General features: G+C 40.0%; 1 protein-coding gene across 4 annotated transcripts in view; it reads right to left on the reverse strand.

Moving 5' to 3' along the window:
- Positions 1 to 1,618: 1,618 nt before the first annotated feature.
- LIMCH1 (LIM and calponin homology domains 1) overlaps positions 1,619 to 21,218 on the reverse strand; it is a 176,566-nt gene continuing 156,966 nt past the window's right edge. For all 4 annotated transcript variants that reach the window (XM_069014211.1, XM_069014210.1, XM_069014209.1 and 1 more), the window contains 11 exons: positions 20,500 to 20,528; positions 19,411 to 19,494; positions 17,707 to 17,799; positions 16,625 to 16,729; positions 15,132 to 15,268; positions 14,220 to 14,344; positions 12,281 to 12,404; positions 10,770 to 10,847; positions 8,151 to 8,259; positions 7,194 to 7,296; positions 1,619 to 4,691 (listed from right to left, as the gene is read on the reverse strand). In XM_069014211.1, coding sequence (XP_068870312.1) covers positions 4,666 to 4,691; positions 7,194 to 7,296; positions 8,151 to 8,259; positions 10,770 to 10,847; positions 12,281 to 12,404; positions 14,220 to 14,344; positions 15,132 to 15,268; positions 16,625 to 16,729; positions 17,707 to 17,799; positions 19,411 to 19,494; positions 20,500 to 20,528 — 1,013 coding nt within the window. In that variant the 3' untranslated portion in view covers positions 1,619 to 4,665. The remainder of the gene's footprint in view (positions 4,692 to 7,193; positions 7,297 to 8,150; positions 8,260 to 10,769; positions 10,848 to 12,280; positions 12,405 to 14,219; positions 14,345 to 15,131; positions 15,269 to 16,624; positions 16,730 to 17,706; positions 17,800 to 19,410; positions 19,495 to 20,499; positions 20,529 to 21,218) is intronic.

Here is a 21,218-nt window from a genome sequence, read left to right on the forward strand (position 1 = left end):
TGCTCCAGGAGAGTTCTCTGGATAAGGATCAATACTCACAAGGTAAGCAAGTTACTGATGTTCATCACCTGTGCCTAGAGCCTCCCACAGCTACCAGCACCTGGCTGTGCTCACTGATGACAAAAACACCTGCTAAGGATAGAAGAAGAATAAGCAAAACAAAGTGGGTTGAATGGAGGAAACTGAGCCCTTGTCCTGACAGTCAACAGTGGGGGGAAAGGGAGGGATGGAGGCATCACACCTGGACAGGATGTAGAGGAGACACAGCTCACCTAGGGGGCCATGCACACATCCCTCTTTGCATGGGGTATCCTCTGCTCCGATGTTTGAAACTTAGCTGTAACAGCCCACTCCACTCTCCCATCACCTCCTATTTCTTCCATATGCCCTCAGCTTCATCCCACTGCTCAGCAAGCCATTGTCCTCTCCTGGGGCATGCCAAGGCCCTGTTAGCACAGTGCTTTCTCTCAGGGCCCTCCAGGCAGCCTTTGCTACCTCCAGCTGAAGGTCCTGGGGAGATGAGCAGGTGACACAACTCCCCTTTTACAAGGTATTCAAAATTATTTTGCCAGGTGAGTGCACCCCCAGTGGTTGCCTTTTAAGATCATAAATGACTGTGCAGGTCACATTCATTACAAAATAGTAATAATAATGATGATAATATTACAAAAAATCCTACCAGGATTGCCACCATTTACCCTGGCTCATAAGGGTCACAAACAGTGTTTGTCTGTGTGCCCAGCAGCCTTGGTGCAGAGCTGCTGGAGCAGAAATTGCTGCCTGCCTGCCTCCAAATGCAGCCTCAGAGCAACCTCCAGTGGCAGCGAGCTGTTCCCGCAGACAGGGCACCGATGGCACTGCTGGGAATCCCAGCATGCCTCTGCCACCACAAAGAATGCTGGCCCTCACGGACACGCAGGAGTAATGTATGACCAGCAGCACTGCCATTAAGGCACCAGGATAAAAATAAAGGAATGAATGAATTAAAAAAAAATAAAATGTTCAGTACATCCCCATGACTCATCTAACAGCCGAGATGCTCTACTGGCACAAACCCAAATATGTCATCCACTTAAGACCCGATTAAAAAGTAGAAAAAGGGGCAGTTATTAGCTTAAAATTTTGTGTGAACTTTCTTCTGGTGACTGGACAAGTCCCACACTTGTTGCGATTCAAGAATTAGTGAGATACCTCAGTACATGCAAAAGTGAGCACAGACTCCAGGATCTTTGCTAGTGGAAATGGAATTAACCAAGCACTTATTTAGCATTGCCATATATAAGGTGCTTTGTTGAGTGAAAGTCTGATCCACAGTCCACCAACACTGATGAAAGATCTTCTGAGGACTTTGGGGTTACCTCTCTACAGTAAGCCTTCTCTGCTCATCTTTTACCACAACAGGCACACATGCTCTTATGAATAGAGGGCTACAGCTTACAGTGGCAATCCACAGGGCATTTTGCCATCTCAGCTACATCCTTTTTATTGTCTCATCTCATATACTAAGTCCTGGGGAGCATAGCTTGGCTCAGCCTACCCCAACCAAGCAGCAGCCTCTACTCTGCAATCCAGGTTCATGCAACAGAAGTTAGTTATAATAAGTAAAATCAACACCACCAAAGGTAATCAACATTTTATTTATAAACATACATTTACTATAAAAGCTGTTGAGTTTTAGACAAGTTTTCCTAATTTCCAGAGGCATTTTAGAATAAATAAAATAAAGGGATGATTAGCATAATTGGTATTCAACATTAGCCCCAGCTAGGACAGCAATCCTTGTCCCTGAATGGACATGCAGATAAGGATGGTCCCCTTCTGGTTCACCAACCTTTACGACATTCACTGAAAACTACAGGTGTACTGCATCAATAACACTACATAGCAAGAGTAGGGAAAAAATACACCATGAAAATGGGCTTGTAAAATACAGATGGGTTATGACACCTGTTCAGATTCTCTGAAGTAGTAAGAGGCTAAATAAATTCCAAAACATCTAAAACCCATTACATACATCGTACTTGCTCAGTAATAATAAATCTTTTTTTGCAACAAATACATTTACATTGCAGTTCAAATGTAGGAAAGTGTTATTTTTTTCTGTTGCCAAAGTTCCTGATTAGAAATGTATCATATTAATGTGTTTAAACTGGAAGAAAAATGAAAAAAACTCTCAGCCTGAATGAATTTGCCAGGTAAGATTCCAGACGGAATAAAAAATCAAACATAAGAAGTTGGCATGTATGATTCAGAAAACTGTTGAAAATTATTCTGTGCTGGTGAATAGATGTTCATTAGGGGAGAAAAATCGTCATCGTTGAGCGCTGCTTCATTTTGCTTTACGTACAACCAACTTTGCTAAAACATGCACATACAAAACTACCTGATAGACACTGGGATCAATTCCTAAGCAGCTCCAGAGACCCAGTGATGTGTCTGCAGTGCGATGCAATATCCCTCCCCCCTCGTTCATGCACTTTATCCCAGCCATGCTCCTAAGCCCTTTGGGCACTTACCCCTACAGGAATGAGAAGCGGACCTGACCTCTGAGACAACCAACCCTTTGATACACTTGGGGACTGATTTGCACATCTAACTCTATCACATGGGTGAAGCAGTGCTACAGGCTCATATCCAACAGATGCACAAGCATGCACAGTCTCATTTAAAAATTAGGTTCAGACATTATATATTCACAATATCCTTAATGCAGCACATGGAGTTACACAGATGTACCACATCAGTTACGAAATCTGCTTCTTGAATTTCCATGTCACGCATTCTTTGTGGAAAAATGTTATAACAACCACAAGCAAAGAGTAAGCATCCTTGTTATCAAAACCCTTTAACAGTTAATCATGCAGGTGGTTGATCAAAATACAGGATATCACTTTTAGTTCCAAAACATTTGTCTGATTTATTTTATTTTTACTTAAAAATATTCCCCAGGTGAAGTCCATAAAGGACTTCAACTTTTTGGATTTATTGCATCCATAAGTCATTGCTGACTGTGTGCAACAGCTTTGCATTTTATAAGGCACAGTATTAAGGAAGTAACATGTAACTTTCCAGCAGATAGTCACAATGTCCTCCAATGACATCGCACGTGTGTGTTTTGATGACACGCAGTTTTGCATGGTTATGCAACTCACTTGCAAGCAATTGTCTAGCATTTCAATAAATAATTGCTATCTAGAGAACAACTCAGAATTATTGCTTCCCTAATAACCACTTCATTTCTATTTACCCACACATCAAAAGACAACAGATATGCACATAGATAGAAGAAATCTCTACTCATTTAGTTTTATTGTGGTTTTAAGGCAGAAAAAGAATTTTTTCCCCTCCATTTGAAGATATTTTTAGTAACAGTTTACCAAAAAGAGCTAGGATATTTTACAGTTGCAACACATTCCCTAACTTTGTCTGTGTATTGTAGATACCTGCTGAACCCCTGTTTCAATGAGCTGCTGGATCAATTTAGTAAGGAGCACATGCTTAATCAAAGAGCACAAAGGAACACTGTACCAAACACAGGCAAGGTAGTTTTTCTGCCAGCCTCCTCCCTGCCCATCTTCCATACTTCTGGGTTTTGCTGACTATTTTTGGGTAGTGGATGGAGGAACACAGGCTCAAGGCCGTCTAACTCTCTGCCCCGGGGGGTACCCAAACCACACGTGTTTCTCTGCATGAGATTTCAACCAAGTGTAATGTTTTCAAGTGAACGAGCAGATGTCCAACCCACTCGAATCATTGATTGGCAAGTTACGTGCCAAAGAGAAAAGCTTCACCACAGCATCAAACTGCAACTCGGAGACTCACAACTCAGCCAGGTCTGCCTGCTTGGCCGCCTCTCCCCCACATCACCTTACATCAAGTTTAATAACAATACAGGCTGCTGAACTTACTAAGAAGGATTGCTCCTGATGGGAATTTTTCCATTGTTAATGGTATGCAGTCTTTAGGTTTAATGAAGTAATCTTTATTTCAGAGAATATTAAGCTATAGGCATGAACATTACTTGAGGTACACAAACAAAAAAATTCTATGACTAAAGGTGCAATAATTTATTTGTTTGACTTCTACCCTCCATTGAAGGTAATATAAACACAAAATGCTTCAGAATTACAGGATGTATTATCAAACTAGTCTCTGTATAAAAAAAGTTATAGCTTCAGTTATAACAGAGAAGTCGTGCTGTGATGTTTAGTTTTTCAAATGCACTGATTAGATGCTATCTTAAAATTACTTCTCAGCTCAAGTTGGCATATTCTATAAAGGTTCTGTAAACTTAAACTTTTTAATTGCTAGAAATATTAAAACAAAACAGCTTTATTGCATGTTTATTCTCTTATTACTTTCAAAGAGCAAGGTAACAGATGGGGTATCATAAGCATACCTGAAAGGTGGTTTTGTTTTGTTTTTATAGTACTTAGGCTTTGCCATCCCAAACACGGTCATACATATTTTGCAAATTTATTAAGGAAGCAAAAACCAACATATTGCATTTCAAAGGAGCAGGTGCAGCTTTGTTGTGAGTTTTTAAAAACGAGATGAGAGCCATCATGTCCATGGATTCAAGCTTTTACAAGTGATTGTCTGGAGGCAGCCGATACATATGAGAAGAGAGTTCCTTCTTGAAACTTATTAGGACTGAAAGTCATGTCACAATGTAGTTGGCTGTCCAGCAGCTGGGTAAAACAAAACCAGAACAAGTAATTGGTTACAAATTTTAATAAACAAACATAGATTTTCCTCACATGATCTCTACGACCTAAAAAAAAAAAAAAGCATCTGGAGTTACATATATTTGTGCTCTGTTTTTCCTTCTTCCTGCAAAGCTGGGGCACTAACTACTACAAAGAAGGATTCAGCACAACTCCAATGGAAATGTATTTTCCTTGCCACACATTGAATGCATTCTGCACGAAGTTTGATCTTATTTTACGCCCCAAGTACTTGTGTGTGTATTTATTTCAGGCTCTACAGCGGCAAAATAATAAAGCAAAGGACTGCTGACTCACCTTCAGCTGTGCCTAGTTTGTGTGACTCCTTGTGTTATTTGGCCATATAGGGAATCTCATGAATGTAGCTCTCACCTTTGACACTCATCAACCTGTAACCATTCCCTGTGTTTGACATTGAATACAGAATTTCCTTCCTTGTGAGTTTTCGTTGAACAGAAACAACCTTCCAGTAAAAACCCCATCCACTTTTATCCGAAAACCAGAAATATTTTGGACCCCGGACCACTACATAAGCCTTAATGCTTTTCTCGTTGTCTTTTTTGATGATTCATTTTGAACCAGAATTATCCATTTTTTCAGATAAGCTTCTGGGAGCCAAAATATTTAATCGAGATGTCCATAAGCATCTCAAAACAATACTGACTAATCCATCCAAGGTTAGTTAGAGATCGTCACTTCTGCCCACTGCTGCACAGGTTACAGATGCAGCCACGGGGGCAGGAAGGCACAAGCCATGCAATCAAACAACTGTTTTCATATTTTGCAGCATTATTCCTAGAACTGAAGGGCAAAACACTGACATTGCACCAGTTTATTCTTAATTTCAGGTGTGCACTGCATCAAATTTTAGTTAAAAATTGTCAACTATAAATATTTGCAGTTCTATCAAAATCAGTCCCTTTGAATTGTCAACAACAGTTACTGTAGCTGAAATTCAACTAACTGGATTTTGAGATTTCGTATGACTGGTGGACACAGCAGGAAGAGGCAATCTGTAGTAAAAATTACAAACCCTTTGCCATTATTATTCTTCAGGAGCCATACATTTTCTCAAAATCTATTTCATCTGTCATGGACTTGGTTACCATTCTGCTGGGTATGTACAAATGCAAAACATTGTTACATGAAATACCGCACACAGCTCTGTAACGCATTTTCTAGTAACACTGCTGTAGAAATGATGATGGAGAGAGTGATTTCTACAGCATATAAACTGATAATTTATTAGAGCCTTTATCAATCCTTAAGGGACATCACTTTTTATTTAAGCAAAAAGGACTAAGAAGAAAAGGAAATTATAGCTTTTATACCTTCCTCTCTTTTTTGTGTAAAGATGGATGTGCACATCTGCATTTTAAGGGTCAGGACCTCATCCACATGAGGAAGGTTTATAGTATCAAGCATGAAGGGAAAAAGCTATTTATAAATATTTTGGGTTATATAAATAATGAAAAGTTGGTAACATTTCTGAGCAGAATTTAAAAAAAAAAAAAAAAAAGCCAAAAAACCGATTATACAATAGCACCCTCTAGCTCTGCTGATTGAGAAGTATCTCTTTCCTGAAGCATCAGAGAAAAAGCACCCAATCTTCTTCTGGAAAAGATAGGTAGGTACTTTTCCTACTCCTGGATTTCTACAGCCAGTGCTTTTGAGAGAGAAGAAGGGAAATAGTAAGTGAAAAGAGCTCTAGATGTCCACTTATCAGTTGGAATTGTAGGCAGTGAATATACCAAATAATATTTAACAGGAAGACAACAATTGCTTCTATTGTTTTCACATCTTACTGTTTTCCACACAGTGGAAGCCAGCTGACCAGCACTGGTGACACTGGGGTGAAGCTGAAATGTTCCAGTAATTTGGCATCAGCCACAGAAATCCAGGGCTTGGAAAGACATTTAGGTGACCTGCTCTAAGGCAGCAAAATGCATGAAGTTTTCTTTCTGACGTGCAATTGTCTGGCTCACTCTTCAAAATAAATGGCAAGCAACACTATTTAGCACATATCCGGGGATACCAACAGAAGGATTCACTACAAGTTACAGAATGTTCTTAATATTTTACATGATGATTTTGTCCACAAAAGGGAGTCCTAGAGACAAAAAATGGGAACTCCTCCAAACACAGGGTCCTAGATCAGGGAGAATTATCTACATTGTCTCATGCGATGTGAGAGATCCAAGCCTCCAGGTCACACAATATGCGTGCATAGTATAGGCGTTTATGTTTATGCACAGAAATAGCCTTTAAGTCTAATAGTGCTGAGCAGAGATCCTCTGGGCAAAATTTAATGGGCTTGGAAATCTTTTCTGATATGAGAAAATAATTAAAACGGCATGGGAAGACTCCTCTTCCCATGGTGAAGAGCCTGAATGTCAGAGCCAGACAAACCCACCAGTTAAAACCATGGCAACAGTATTGTTAGAGTTCCCAGTACTTGGTACTTACTTCTGGATCGGATATAACAATCATTGCAGTTAAGAAGACCATTTCTAATCCTGACATCTGTGCCACTCGCTGCATCTCCCAGCTGTCCCTTGCAAATGCCACACTGTCAGTTGAAGAACAGAGAAAGTAAGACAGACCATGCCCTACTACCTGTCACAACTCTTCCCAAATTTTTACTTTCGTTTCAGTAGTTCTTGGAACAGTGATAAAAATACACCCCTAGAACTCAGCCCATACTCCTGGGGAACACTGCAAATCTGTAAGAGGGTCTTTATAAAGTCAAAAGTGCTTAGAACTGGATTTGAGCAGCCTCCATTTACACAGAAGTGAAGTCTAATGATTATATGGGACATCTGACTTTGAGGTTGCTTTCTGGAGCCAGGCCAGTTGTGATGGAAAAAGCTTAAAGACGCCAGAGATATAGTCGGGGTAAATGTCTAAAATCAAAAAAGTCTTCACAAATGTCTAATATCAGTTGGGCCAGAGATAATGGAAATGGACACTTTCTGAGTTCTCTAAAAACCATTTCAGGTTATTTCCAAACTGAAACACCCCAAACCAGCCAAGAAATATTTCTAGTCAAAGCTTTCCAACCATGGGACAGATCAAAGATGGCTTTGGGACTGACTATGTTTTTGGAAGGAAGAAAAGACCACCTAAAAAAACAACAAGGTAATAATGTTATATTTAAAAAACAATGAGCACAACAGAGAAATTATATGATGCTTCCCCCTGTAAGTAAAGAAGCTGAGTTTGGTTGCTTGATCACAGGTTTTAGTCCAATTAACATGTCTGACTGCAAAATAACATATTAGTTATGTTATTTCCACTTCTTTACAAACACACTCAGACACAACAACCATGCAAACCCCCTGGCCCTCTCATTTTCAGTTTCACTTACACTCTACTTGCACTGTGCATGACATGAGATGTTTCTTAATAAAGCAAGAGACATACCCTGAAGCACTGAATATGGAAATAAAGCCCAAGTGTTTCAATAATCATGGCAGCTCCTTTTCCAAGAGGGAGACCACAGGTAGAGCAAAGCTTCTTCCCACTGACAGACCTAGGAGACAAACACGGCTGTAAGAACACAGCAACTGATGCTAAAATGGAGCCAAATGTTTAGATAGGTTTATCACCAGGGACAGGATGAGAGGAAGGAGCACTGGAGGGGTTTACATAAATACACATTGACCCTTCAGCCATGTTACTGAATCAGCCTGCATGTGTGCCTTCCAGACAGGCAAGTGAAGGACTTAAAATGCTTGAATGCACAGCAGCTCAAACACATTTCCCTGCCAGTCTGCTGTGCTAGATCAAGGGAGATGCAAGCCTCTTAACAGAGGCCTGGGTGGCCTGTGGATTCCTAGAATCACAGAATGGTTAGGGTTGGAAGGGACCTTAAAGATCATGTAGTTCCAAGCCGACTGCCACAGGCAGGGAGCCTTCCACTAGACCAGGTTATTCAGAACCCCGTCCAACCTGGCCTTGAACACCTCTAGGGCTGGGCAGTCCACAGCCTCTCTGGGCAATCTGCTCCAGTGCCTCACCATCCTTACAACAAAAGGTTACTTAGACCTAGTCAATGCCACAGCAATTCACACAAATTATCTGAGTCAGACTCTCAGCCTGGGAATTTTTAAATTTGTTTACAAATGGACTTGCTCACTGTGAATCAGAAAACAGGAATGCTATTCTTGCACCCAAACAAGCTGGTGAAGTCAATAGTGACAGCATAACTACACAGACTAGCACAGGCCAGGCAGTGGCTGACTCATTTCAGCTTGTGCTGCTGCAGCCTCTTAGTACTACACCTAGTTAGAGAAAACATGAAATTGCATCTCCATCTGCAATGCAAAAAATACTTCCACTAGCTCCTTCAGCAGTCCTGTCTAGACCTCTCTCATAACTCCGCAGTTGGATGACAGCTGGGTGAAAGTTCAGAGCCTCAGGAAAAACTGGTGCCCTTTGTCATAATGGTTTTAATAGCAGTGCAGGTGCCCACTTCTATGGGTCTCACGCTCTTCCCTTCCCACCTGCCTGTCAGCCTGACAGAACTGATGCCTGGCCTAGTGAGATGAACCTGAGACCAAAAGGGATCCCCTGTCGTTATGTGTCATCCATGCTTTTTTCAGCCAGGGCTGAAACTAGGACAGAAACTTTGCGATACTTCATGAGTTTTGAAAAGACAATTTGACGAAATCCTACCCAGATAAGCAAGTTTACAATCTCTTGCTTTAAGGTTTTGAGGCAGCAACATTATAATAAGCCACCAACGGAGACAGATCTGGACTGCAGCATAACAAAAGAGCCATTTTGGAAAAAGAAAAAAAAAAACAAAAACCAAAAATAGAAGGAGAGAGAGAAAGAGAGACAGAAGCAGCAGAAAAGCACATCACAATTAGAAAACTGTCCTTTCTTCTACTCTTGAGCCCACCATGTACTCAGATAGCACAGACACGACTGTCTTGTCGCTTCATTATCATTACTCCTTTTAGAATAACTTCGCTGTTTTTTTTTTCTCCACTCCTACAACCTTAACCTTTCTGCTTCTGTGTTATTCCTGAGTTCACCTTTGTTTTTACTTCTTCTCCACTATCAGAGTTACTATAAGAGCATCTTGAGAAATTTTTAAGAGTTTTCTAATGTTTTAGAGGGAAAATGAATTACAGTCCATCCATTGTTTACAAAGCTAAGATTTATTTCAGGAAAAGATCATGGAAAAGATTCTCAGATCAGAACATAGCTGCTAAAAAATATGAAGCAGCTATCACAGCTAGTGACATTTAGCAAGGAAATTATCTGCAATCCCACCAAAACTGCAGCTACAGTTACAAAAACATAATAAATTGTTCATGTAAAAAATTCCCAATACCTTCATGTCAATGCAAGCGACATCAGAAAGAGGGCTTTGCTCCAAAACATGAAAGAAAAACCTGCTGTGTTCTGTGTTGTATTACTTTACCCTATTTAATAAGCAAACTGATTTTAACATACCCCAAATTATCAGTGATTTAATCAGGTTACAGTTAACGTTTATTTAGAGTTGGTACACATAACTCACTGAAAGATGTACAGATTGCTTGAGAGAATCAAATCTCTAGGAGATTAGCACGATTGTGGGCAAATTAGAAATCAGCAAAAAAGCAAAGTGCATTTCTAGTTTGGAAATTAAAGGAAGAATTTCTTTTTAAATCAGCAAGTGACAATGTCTCGAGCAGACCTTACTCCTGAGCATGTGACAATGAAGACATCCTTTGGCTTAAGTGCTCTGATCTCACACTTTGACTGAAGTTTGTACTGTCCCATTTCAATTTTATTGAAATTTCAATGATCAAGCAGAGTTCTAAAGCTGCTTTCTGAACTGTGTTATTTGAAAACATAATACCATTGAAGCAGGCAAGAAATACGGGAGAGGGAGCTACATGTTTATCCCATGGACAGTTATGAATTGCAACATTTAGCAGACTTAACAGTGCATCCACATAATACTAATGTGATTTTCACTCTGGCAGTTCACCAGCAACTACAAGAAGTGTTTGGTCTGCAAAATTCCTTATTGACCTTTAGTACCTGTTGGGTGACTGACTCAGAGCAGCAGGAGAGCAGGGAGATGACGGCCCAGATCGGAAGTTCTCATGATAGCCTGCCCTAAAATACAGCAGAGAAGATGCATTACTACAGCTGAACAACAAATAAAAACAGGTATTGTATGGAGAAATTCGAGCTAGTGAATTTCAGGATTTTTGGTTCTGAGTATTAGTCTGCTCGCTGCTGCTCAGTCAGGGAACTCACAAGGTAATCAGCCATGTGGAGACTCCTGCCCACCCCACCAATCCATCATAGCTCCCACCATGATGAAGGAGGGTTAAGCCAAGTCACACCACCACACCACACCACACCACACCACACCACACCACACCACACCACACCACACCACACCACACCACACCACACCACACACCACACACCACACCACACCACACCACACCACACCACACACCACACCACACCACACACCACACCACACCAAACCACACCACACCACACCAAACCACACCACACCACACCACACACCACACCATACCCCACCCCACCCCACCCCACACCACACTCTCTGTCGGCCCTTTACTGAGTAAAAAGGAAGCTACCAACAGCGAAAGGCCCTTTATTTGGTTAATGGTTAATTTGTATCCAAGCTACCCTGTAAAAGTTTGGTGAGAAAAACCATGGTTTTTGTTATCAGAAATCACAGGATTGATTCAAACTCTAACTGCTTAAAACTGTTTACAGATTAAATAACAATTTTCTCACATACACAAGCAGTTTATTATGAAGAATAGGTAATCAAACCTCAATCTGCATTAGTTTTGACTGGATACAACCTTCATAGAGGTAACAGGTTCTGCAGAAGACTGTGTTCATTTATATGCTAATGAAAACAGATGTTCCTTTCTCATTACACAGCTACTTTTTGTAAATATTAGGCAAACAGCTCCCACATTTACCAAAAGAACTGGTGTTACTGCTCAGTAAGGCTTACTCAAAAGCACAAGGCAAAGCAGCAAAGAAAGAAGACCTCAGCAAAATTTACAGCAGAAAGAAAATACTACTCTACATGTATCTTCTTTTAAAAGGTATAATCTTTAAAGGATTAGAAAGTAGCAATCGATGTGTGTTTGGAAGATGGGGAATGAAGCTATTGGATACCAGCTTCAAAGGGGCAGACATAACCTGACATTCCCACTCTCATATTTAGCTACTTTTTAGCTATAAACGTTTGTCTCAGGCACTTAAATTAAGCATATGAAAAGTTATGCAGATATATGCTAAAAGAGCTATGAAGAAAGAGGAGAGAGGCATGTAGGAGGTGTGCTCCCTCATGAAATTAGTAACTGTGGTGCCTGTAATGAACAACAAAGTGGATAAATGTTAGCAGTCTCAATGGGAAAGCCAGACATGAAGGGTGTCTTCACACTGCAGGACTAATCAAACCCAACCAATAGAGAATGCTGAGCAGGAGTGTAAGGGAGAACAGAGCAAGTAGGACTTCACTATCTTTTCAGTAACCTTTATGTCCTCACCTCTTTGCTTCCCCTGTGGAGCTCGGTTGCTGTCCCACAGTCTGGCCCAGGAATGGTCTCTGCCGACTGTCCTCTGTGCACTGTGGAGATTGCTTTGTCAGCAGCTGCTGATTCCAGGAGATATCTACAACAAGAGGCAGGGAAAACTCAACATTTGAGGCAAAATGCTTTTGTCAAAATTTATAGACCATCATGGCTTGTGGGCACACCATAAAGGAGAGAGGTGTACTGTTCCTTAAAACAAACTCCTCAGAAATCCCCCACAAAGTCAGAGACAGGCTTTGGTACATCAGAAGATCTCTGTGGAACATCGTTCCTTTGCATTACCTTCACATAAATGTGACCTACCCTGCTGCTGAATCTATTTCTGAAGGGGGAAAGGGCAAAGTCAAACAGCCATCCATAAATAACACTTGGGAAAATAAGGTATTGTTGTCATAATGAAGGAAGTACCAGAGAGACTGAAACTTCTGTGGTGCCAGGGGATCCAAACTTCTCAGCAGCAAGAGTTAAAGGGATGGTATAGTAATTGCTCTCCATAAACCTACTGATAAACAGTAAATCCTTCGTAATTTTCCTCTGTGCTTCAGATGGCTCAGCTACAATAACAGCCTCCCAGTAATAAGCAATGATCTGTGTAATGTCCAGGCAGCCAACCATCCTGTCTTTGAGAAACAGTGCATTACCTGGACCCTGCAAGGTGAATTCTGTGGCTCACAGGCTGGGGAGAAGCCTTACCCTGCCATGCGCCAACCACGTGGTTTAGAGAATGAAAACTTTGCTGGGGCCTGTGAAAGGTTTGTTACCTATTTTTGATGTCAAGGCAATAAACCCACATGCCTGATTATTTAAGGGCTTAAGAAGGGAGCAAGGATGGATGGGATGCTTTAAGAGGCAAGAAAGGAGCCATAAGAATACTTGCAGGGGACCAAATTGTTGAAAAGAACGTAGAAAAACCCTGAAGCAGGGTTATTAGCAGAAATAGTTGAAAACTGTCAAACCTGTTAAGTTTGCTTAATCACTACTACAGATCCCCAAGGATGTGTTGCTGGGTGATACATATTCAGCTTTCTTTGTGCAACTTTTATCAAAGCACTAACAATACAATAAAATTGAGACAAAGAAAGCAGACCTACCAAGTCTGACTGAATTTGCATTTGGAGCAAGTAATAACACTGAAAACTCTTCCATCCACAGACACTTCATTTTTTAGAATAATGAACTTTTATGCTGGACTGAAAACAAAAATCTAAAACTTGATTTCAAAATTTGCATTCACTTTCTGTCTTTAGTCCTACTTATTTACTTTCCAGTGTTCACTTATATTAGGTAGATAATGATGTTAAATTAATGAATTGATCTTTTTTTTAAGAGAGACCCTCATGACAGCAATGTTTTGGGGAAATTCCTTCCTTCAAAAACATCAATACTTATGGGAGCTAAAAAAATAAATTAACTTTAAATGTCATTAGACATTTCTAATGATGAAATTGAGGCAGGCGTCACTTTAGGCTTGGCTTGAAAATGTTACATATCACATGTAGTGATTTTTCCTGGACTGAAACAGACATAAAGAATCTAATCAGGTATCAAAACACAAAATAAGTGTTGGAAATATGCTCCCTGTATGAAGATAAATCCTATATGTATGTAAGATTGTGTAAAAGATTAAAGATAACCATTTTAACTGCTACTGTGAACATGCAGGCCTATAAACGAGATATCTGCTGCAGAAACTCTCATCTCTGATGAAAACAAGAAGAGTTTAAATTTCACCCTAACATATTCATCTTTGCTAACATAAAATAAATTTTTAGTCTGAAACACTGCAATTTTGAAGATATATGTGTACTGTCAATTTCCAAAATTCTTTGAGTTAGATTTCTGCCTGATTTCTATCTGAAGGAGAACACATGCATAGGAAGAGTCTTACTCTCACCCTGAGTCAGTGGCAGATTCAGCCTGGCAGGTGAGCTGCGCTCCATCACCGGCATGTGGTGCTCCTGTTCACTTCCTCCTTTCAAGATACCAGTTTCTGGGTATCCTGAGAGCACTTTATTTCCACTGCCAATAAAAATAAGTCACATTGTATAAATAAAGCTGGGAAAAAACTCACCTAGAATGTAATGGCAAAACTTTTGAATATCAGTCTATTTTTTACAAAAATATTTTTGTTATTGTGTCAGCAATGACAATAACTTCAATGAATTAACAAGTTTGTCTCCCAGTAGCCCAAGTCTTCCTGCTTACCTTAAATTGCCACTCAGATGTGCTGAAGATTATTTTGGATTTGTGGAAAATGGATTTGTGGCTTCTTTGACAGAAAAAAAGCTTTTATCCGTGTTCTCTATACAGTGTTCAGCATCATTAGAGGGGCCTCCCCTCTTTTGTGAAACCTGTTAATTATCAGTTAAGCAAAGTCCAGGACTTTAAACAGCATCTGGCAATTTTGGGTATGGCACTTCTGAGATAGCCAGGCAATTTCACACAGGTTCCGAGCGAAAACAGCTACTGCTCCTTTATTCCTTCAGATGACTTGTGAAATGTACACAAGACACAGAGCAGTGATGTACAGAGATGTCTGAGCTGTCTAAGGTCTGATCTGGTCACTGTGACAGCCTCTTGGCAAAGCCATACAAGGAAAAGACAAGCCTTCTGATATGCACAACTAGCCCTGTGCAGTGCCACAGGTGTGCCAGCCTGCATGGCCATGAATATTGATCAGGATATATTGTATCCAGGCCACCAGGTGCTGGTGCTCCAGCATCAATCATGGGCACATGTGATATCTCAGAAGCCAACAGAACACAAAGCTCCCCAGGGTTATGAAATGCTTAGGGTTAATACATACCTCCTCTTTTCTTGCCAGAGTTCGTTTTCCTTGCTCTTCAGAGATGGCATACTGTCCTGCTCCCAGAGCAGCTTTTTCTGCTTTGTACCTTCTTTTTGTTTGCCGTCCTCTGGAAAGCTGTTTGAATCAGTTGAGTTCTAGAAGACAGATGAAGAGGGAACAAGGAGCTCCCTTTGAATTTGGCATTGGCACACAGATGGGAAAAGTACAGGCTGACCCTAGATACATTGTGTTGACACACCTTATTATCAAAAAGAACATCTCACATTTATATAGTAGCATTTGATCCTGGTAAGGCTAACTTTGGATTTAATTAAGGCTCTAGCTGAAACAGCAACTAGTTGGACTAAACTGAGCATGAAATAAGTTAGGGACCAATTATGGTGTAAAGGATGGCAAATTAAAACTTCCCATTACATACTCTTTGGCAGAAATCCTTGAATTACTTTGAGAGTCTAGACAGTCTCCCACTGGACTTGCGAGGACTTTGTGAGTGACCTCAGCTTGTTGTCTCTGCCTAGGAGCAAAGCATTACTCACATTTACATCCTCAAAGGGCAACACCAGTACTATTTCCGAAGTGGTGCTGGAGTGGTTCATACCAGACTCGTGGAGCTTGAGTAAGCAATGGCATGAGATCCTCCACTTCTGGGTGCAGGCAGTGTTCTGACTGTTGCATAAGCAACTCCACCAAGGAAGTTACTGCTACACAGCCAAGTGGAAAATTGGCCATGGCTGATGGCCCTGCACCAGGGTGAGTGAGAACAGGGGGCAGGAAGGGTGAGAAGAGAACCAAATGACACAGTACTCCTAATCCTGAAGGGAAGAAGGCAGATGACTGGGTGCAGGTGCCTTATGCAGGAGAAAATTATGTCTGTGAATCCCACGCTTACTCTACTGTGATCTCGCCTGGGGTGTCATTCTCTGATCTCTGCAAACACTAATTTAATTAGATGGTAGATGCATTGAATTAAACACTCTGTGCTGCATGAGTAAAAAAAAAAAACCAAACCCAAGCAGAGAGTAAACATTTCTCTGTTTGTTTTGCTGCTTTCTAGGAGGGATGATGGGAGAGAAAAGGAGGAAAACTGGGGAGGTAGGATTCAGTCTCATCTGAGATATACATAAAGCATTACATTACATTTGAGATTCTGGATTCAGAGAAACCACTTAAGGTTTTGTCGGCTCTGGAAGATAATAAAAAGAAACAGATCTTTTCACAGCACCAGTTAAAGAAGAGAGGCAGCTGCAGAGAGAAAGTTATCACTCTCTGCTCTAGTTGAAAATGGGATGGTAGCAGTTTGCTTGGGAATACAGCTACTCAGTGAAAATCTGTAAATTACAGCACTCTGAGGTATCACTAGTTAAAGAAGGGACCCAGGGAATACCCTTACTCTTTCTGCTCCCAGACTTTGATAGCCTTTAGCAAAGGATTAAACTTTTCACTAAAGATGTCTTACTCTTCAGTGCCTTACTACTCCATGAGAAACTCACCACTGTCTTGTTTCCTTCAGTGGTAGAGGAAGAAGAGGAGAGGAGCTCAGCAGAGTTTGAAGAAACAATGAATGGAACTACAGTATCCTCAATTATCTTGCGTTCCTAAAGAAAGAGGATCAGGAGAGAGTGGGGGTTAAAAATACAGAATGTATCTATGAGCTTATGAAACACAAAAGGAAATGAAGGTTTGGCTATGTGCCATATTTAGATGGCTAGATAAGGGCTTGTGGTACTAAGAATAATGGTAACACCTCAATTTTTAATTTGCTTCAAGGTTTTGCACTTCTGTTTCTTTTACCATTGCCATGTTTGAGATGGAATTTGTAAAACAGGAAAGAATATTTCACTTGGCATGGAACTACTGTTTCTCACAGCACCAGTGTATTAAGTTTAATATAAAAATATGGAATTACCCTTGGTACATGAAAAACTTATTCTGAAAGTTGAAAAAACATTTCTTGTTTAGATCACAAGTTATGTCCCTCATGCACAATAAGAAACCATTCATTGACATAATGCATAGACAAACTTAAAATAGAAATATTTTCCAGTTTCCTGCAATAATGACCCACACACAACAGAAGAAAACACTATCTTATAGATTGTTAATATTCCACAACTGCAAGCTTTGAGCATCTCCTGTGGATTTTTCATTTTTTTAAAGGCCAGTTACAAAATACCTACATGATCAAGCCCAAGGCAGACAACAATTTCATCTGGAGTTCCACCAAGTCTAGGCACTGAGTATATGCCAAAATACACAGGGCTCTGCCTCTGGAGGGAACTCTGAGCGTGCCCAGACGCAGCTGTACTGACTCACCCAGACTTGCATAGCAATTAGACACCTCCACCTTTGCGGAGGTGCTGAGGATACCTGTCCAAATATTTAAATATTTTTCCTCAACATCTACAGCAGTGTTTAAGAGAAACAATCCTCCTGAGAATTGAGGAGGAGAATTAAAGAGCCTTTTAATTAATTAATCTAGGTATGGGATTATTTTTTTGTTGTTTTACATGAGTGGGTGCATTTAAATACAAAAAAAAGGTCAATAAACAAGGTCCTCCTTTGAGCATTATACCTCCTCATAGTATCTACGCTCCTCCTCTTCAACTTCCCTCTGGGCCTTTTCCCATTCCTCTTTCAGCTTGTCCTGCTCCTTCTGATACTTCTCCTGTACATGGGTAGAAATGCAGGTAAATTCAGAGCATTCAGTATTAGGAATAAATTGTGTAGTATCTCCACACCAAAAATGAACTTGCTAGAAGTGGTTTAATAAGAAGTAGGATGAAAAAGAAAGATAAAAATTGGAAACATCCATGGGTGTCAAAAGAAGCTTATTTTTCACTTTCCCCACTTTTTTCTAGGACTTACATTTAACACCTTCAAACTTCAAGGAACTTTTGACACATTAGAAGAAGTTTAATTTGTTAACATTTTTTAAATCTTTGGTCAGAAATTAAGTTTGTGCTCAAAAATATTAGTAATTCCTTGTTTATCTTACTGTATTAAGTTTCAAAAATGTTTCACAGACCCTGAAACACTGAGACAACGGTTGTACATTAAAAACTTCAGCAAGATAGAATACAAATGAGCAGGTTTTGCAGATATTGGTACTAATTTAAGAGATATACCAATATAATTTAAGAATGATGAGTAACTATGCAAGTTTAAAAGATAAGTGAATAGTGTGTAAAGGTCTGAAGAGAGTAAGCTTATAATTAGCTAAGTAGGTTGTTTTCTTCCTTGATGGGATGATTTCTTAAGAACTGTTTTCACAGAGTTTTGCACAAAAAAATATCTCAAAGAGGTGTTTAAAATTGTTTGCCAGAACTGGTTGGAATATGGAGAAGAATGGTGACTTCCATTTTCCTCTTACACCAGTTCCAATGTCTGTTCAAATTGGAAACTACATCTGCTTAATCCAGAAGAGAAGCATTTATTATTGAGAGAGCACCCACATGTGCCAGAAATATTATGAGAATTTTACACCATTTTAAGAAGTGCAAAATTAGGTGATCTCAAGAAAGCATAGAGACACACAAGTCCTTTCTAAAAGATTAAAAGAGAGCATTTTATTACTCTCTATCCTTTGACAGTTGTTTGCTCTTCTGTTACGTGGAAGAAAGATACGATTTCTTTGGGATCAAAGCTAATCACAGTTTCAAAAGACACTCCTGGGAAATTCAGGTTCTCACAGCCATTGTATTTCCTCCAGCTAGGACACAAACCTAGAACTTTTAGAGTTTACCATTAGGCAAAACTAATGGTTGTCTTGAAGACACTTCCCTCTCTCACAAAACGCCCTCAAACCCAAATCCTTTCATGTCCAAACTCAGTTTGATATTTTCCAAGAACAACCTGTGAATAAAGCAGAATTCTACAAAAATCTATTAAGACCATCATTCTAAAGAAGAGTTGCACAGGCATCAGGGTTAGCAAATTGTCAGTCTTGACAAAGTGTGTCCAAGTAATTAAGTGTTTTGTAGTCTGTGCTCAACATAATTTAAATGTAATTGAGGACCAACACATTTGGTTTAACTCTGCACTGGATTGCAGAACCAAGCCCTTTTGGTCTTTCCATGGAGTGGGGAAGGGAAACATGAGAGTGCCTAAACCACAGAGAACATGTGTGTGTGTGCTCATTTATCACTCAACTGCCACAGAATTCACTCAAGGATCCACAGAGGATGTGGAAAACATGACACAAAATGCCCAGCTTTTGTCCAAAGGGACAATCCAACAGCTGAACCACACAGTGGAAGACATACAGTTTCTTCCCTACCTGAAGCAAGCGTTCTTGCTCATGCTGCCACCTTTCCTGGCGCTTTCGCTCTTCTTCTGGATCCCAGGACCAAAAATTGAAACGCTTACGTGAAGGAAAACCAAGCTATTAGACTGTGACACTGCACTTCACACGGCTGCCAGAGAAAACTGCACTTAGTCTGATTAAGCCTGGCCAATGACGTTACAATGGGAAATTGAGAACGAGATAAGGATTCTCTCAGTTAGCAGACAATATTCTTGGCTTCACTGACACTTGGGATTGCCCATAGGTAGCCACATGATAAAAAAATAATTTGGTTTGCGAAGAAAGGCTTGGGAAACTTCAACTGAAGTGGGGCAAAAGAACCTAAAGAAAGCTCTATGCAGCACTGAACAGAGCCACCTCCAGGGACTCAAATTTAAAGAACATACATATTTTGCTTCTCTATAACCTTCTGCACAACATGAAAAGAAGTTTTAGATTGTAAAAAATATTCTCTCATCTTATGTCTGGTAGCACAACAGCCTATAGTCTTGCTTTGAATTTTAATCCATTATGAAATAAATCCTCAGGCTTCACTAAGGATCCTAAGACATGATGCGTTTAAAATCGTTATAATCAAGGGCAACTTCAGATAGTCAGCTGTCATATTCCCTTCCACTACGAGTAGTATTTGAATCTCATAGGAAAAGATTTTGTCTATTTCTATATGACAAGCAGAATGTAAAATACTGTGTACTTCAGAGTAGCATTTGTGGTGTGTTGGTTTTTTTGTTTCATTGAGGAAACAGAAGAATAATGAAGTCCTTTCATTTCTATGCATTTAAAATAGAATGGATAATTCAGAATTACATATTATTTTGAGATTGTGAAGCTTTAGTGGCTCCAGCAACCAAACACTGTATATCTAGCTCCAGATAAGAGGAGAATGCACAAATTCCAGATTCAGACTGTGCCTTGATTTGGGTTGTACTTTTCCTCTCACATGTCCATGAGAAAAAAATTCTTATTCTGGTTTAGGCATGTTACAAGACAGTTTGCATAAAAAATTAATTTCTGCTAAACACAAATCACTGAACCAAATAATAACCCTAAAAAGGTACTCACATTTGATTTGTCGCCACTATCAGAATCAGCTATTAAAAAAACAGAACAATGAAAGATTAAATTTAACACAGCAAAATGTCCTCAGCCTGTAAACAAATCTACACTATATCTGTATAAAAGAGCTTTATGTTAGTTTCCTATTTGCTCCCACAACCAAATGCAAGGACTAATTGCAAGAAAATAAATCAGAAACCAGATTACACCAATCACCAACAAAACTACTTTTTATCTGGGTATAGAGGAGCACAATATTAACTATCAGGTTCTACTCTACCACTAGCTAATGCCATCTACTTCTGGCCACAGATGTTAGCAGTGTTCAGACACCGAGTGTTACCTACCTTGATCTACTTTTCCCTTCGTGATTCAGTTCAAGGAAGGAAAAAGTACAGCAATGCTAAAAGAATGGGACTACACTATTCAAGAGCCACAGTTACGAAGAGAACCATTGCCATTTTCTATCCAAATGTCTTTGAAAATTAGACTGATTTAAAGAAATTAAGAAAAAGGTATTTATAGGCAAGGGATTTCTTTTGGGTGCCTGAAACCAGAGCAACACAACAATGTGCAACCCAACAGCTCTTTGTCAACTGTGCAGCAGGAATAGAAATTTTCTACGGAAGCGAGAGGTAGAACAAGCCCCCGTGATCATCAGCTTTCGCCCCAGCCCCACGTCCGAAGACACCTATGGCTGGAGCGGCAGCAGGGCTGGAGCTGCT

The sequence above is a fragment of the Aphelocoma coerulescens genome, chromosome 4 (assembly GCF_041296385.1).
Source record: "Aphelocoma coerulescens isolate FSJ_1873_10779 chromosome 4, UR_Acoe_1.0, whole genome shotgun sequence".
Classification (NCBI taxonomy): Eukaryota; Metazoa; Chordata; class Aves; order Passeriformes; family Corvidae; genus Aphelocoma; species Aphelocoma coerulescens.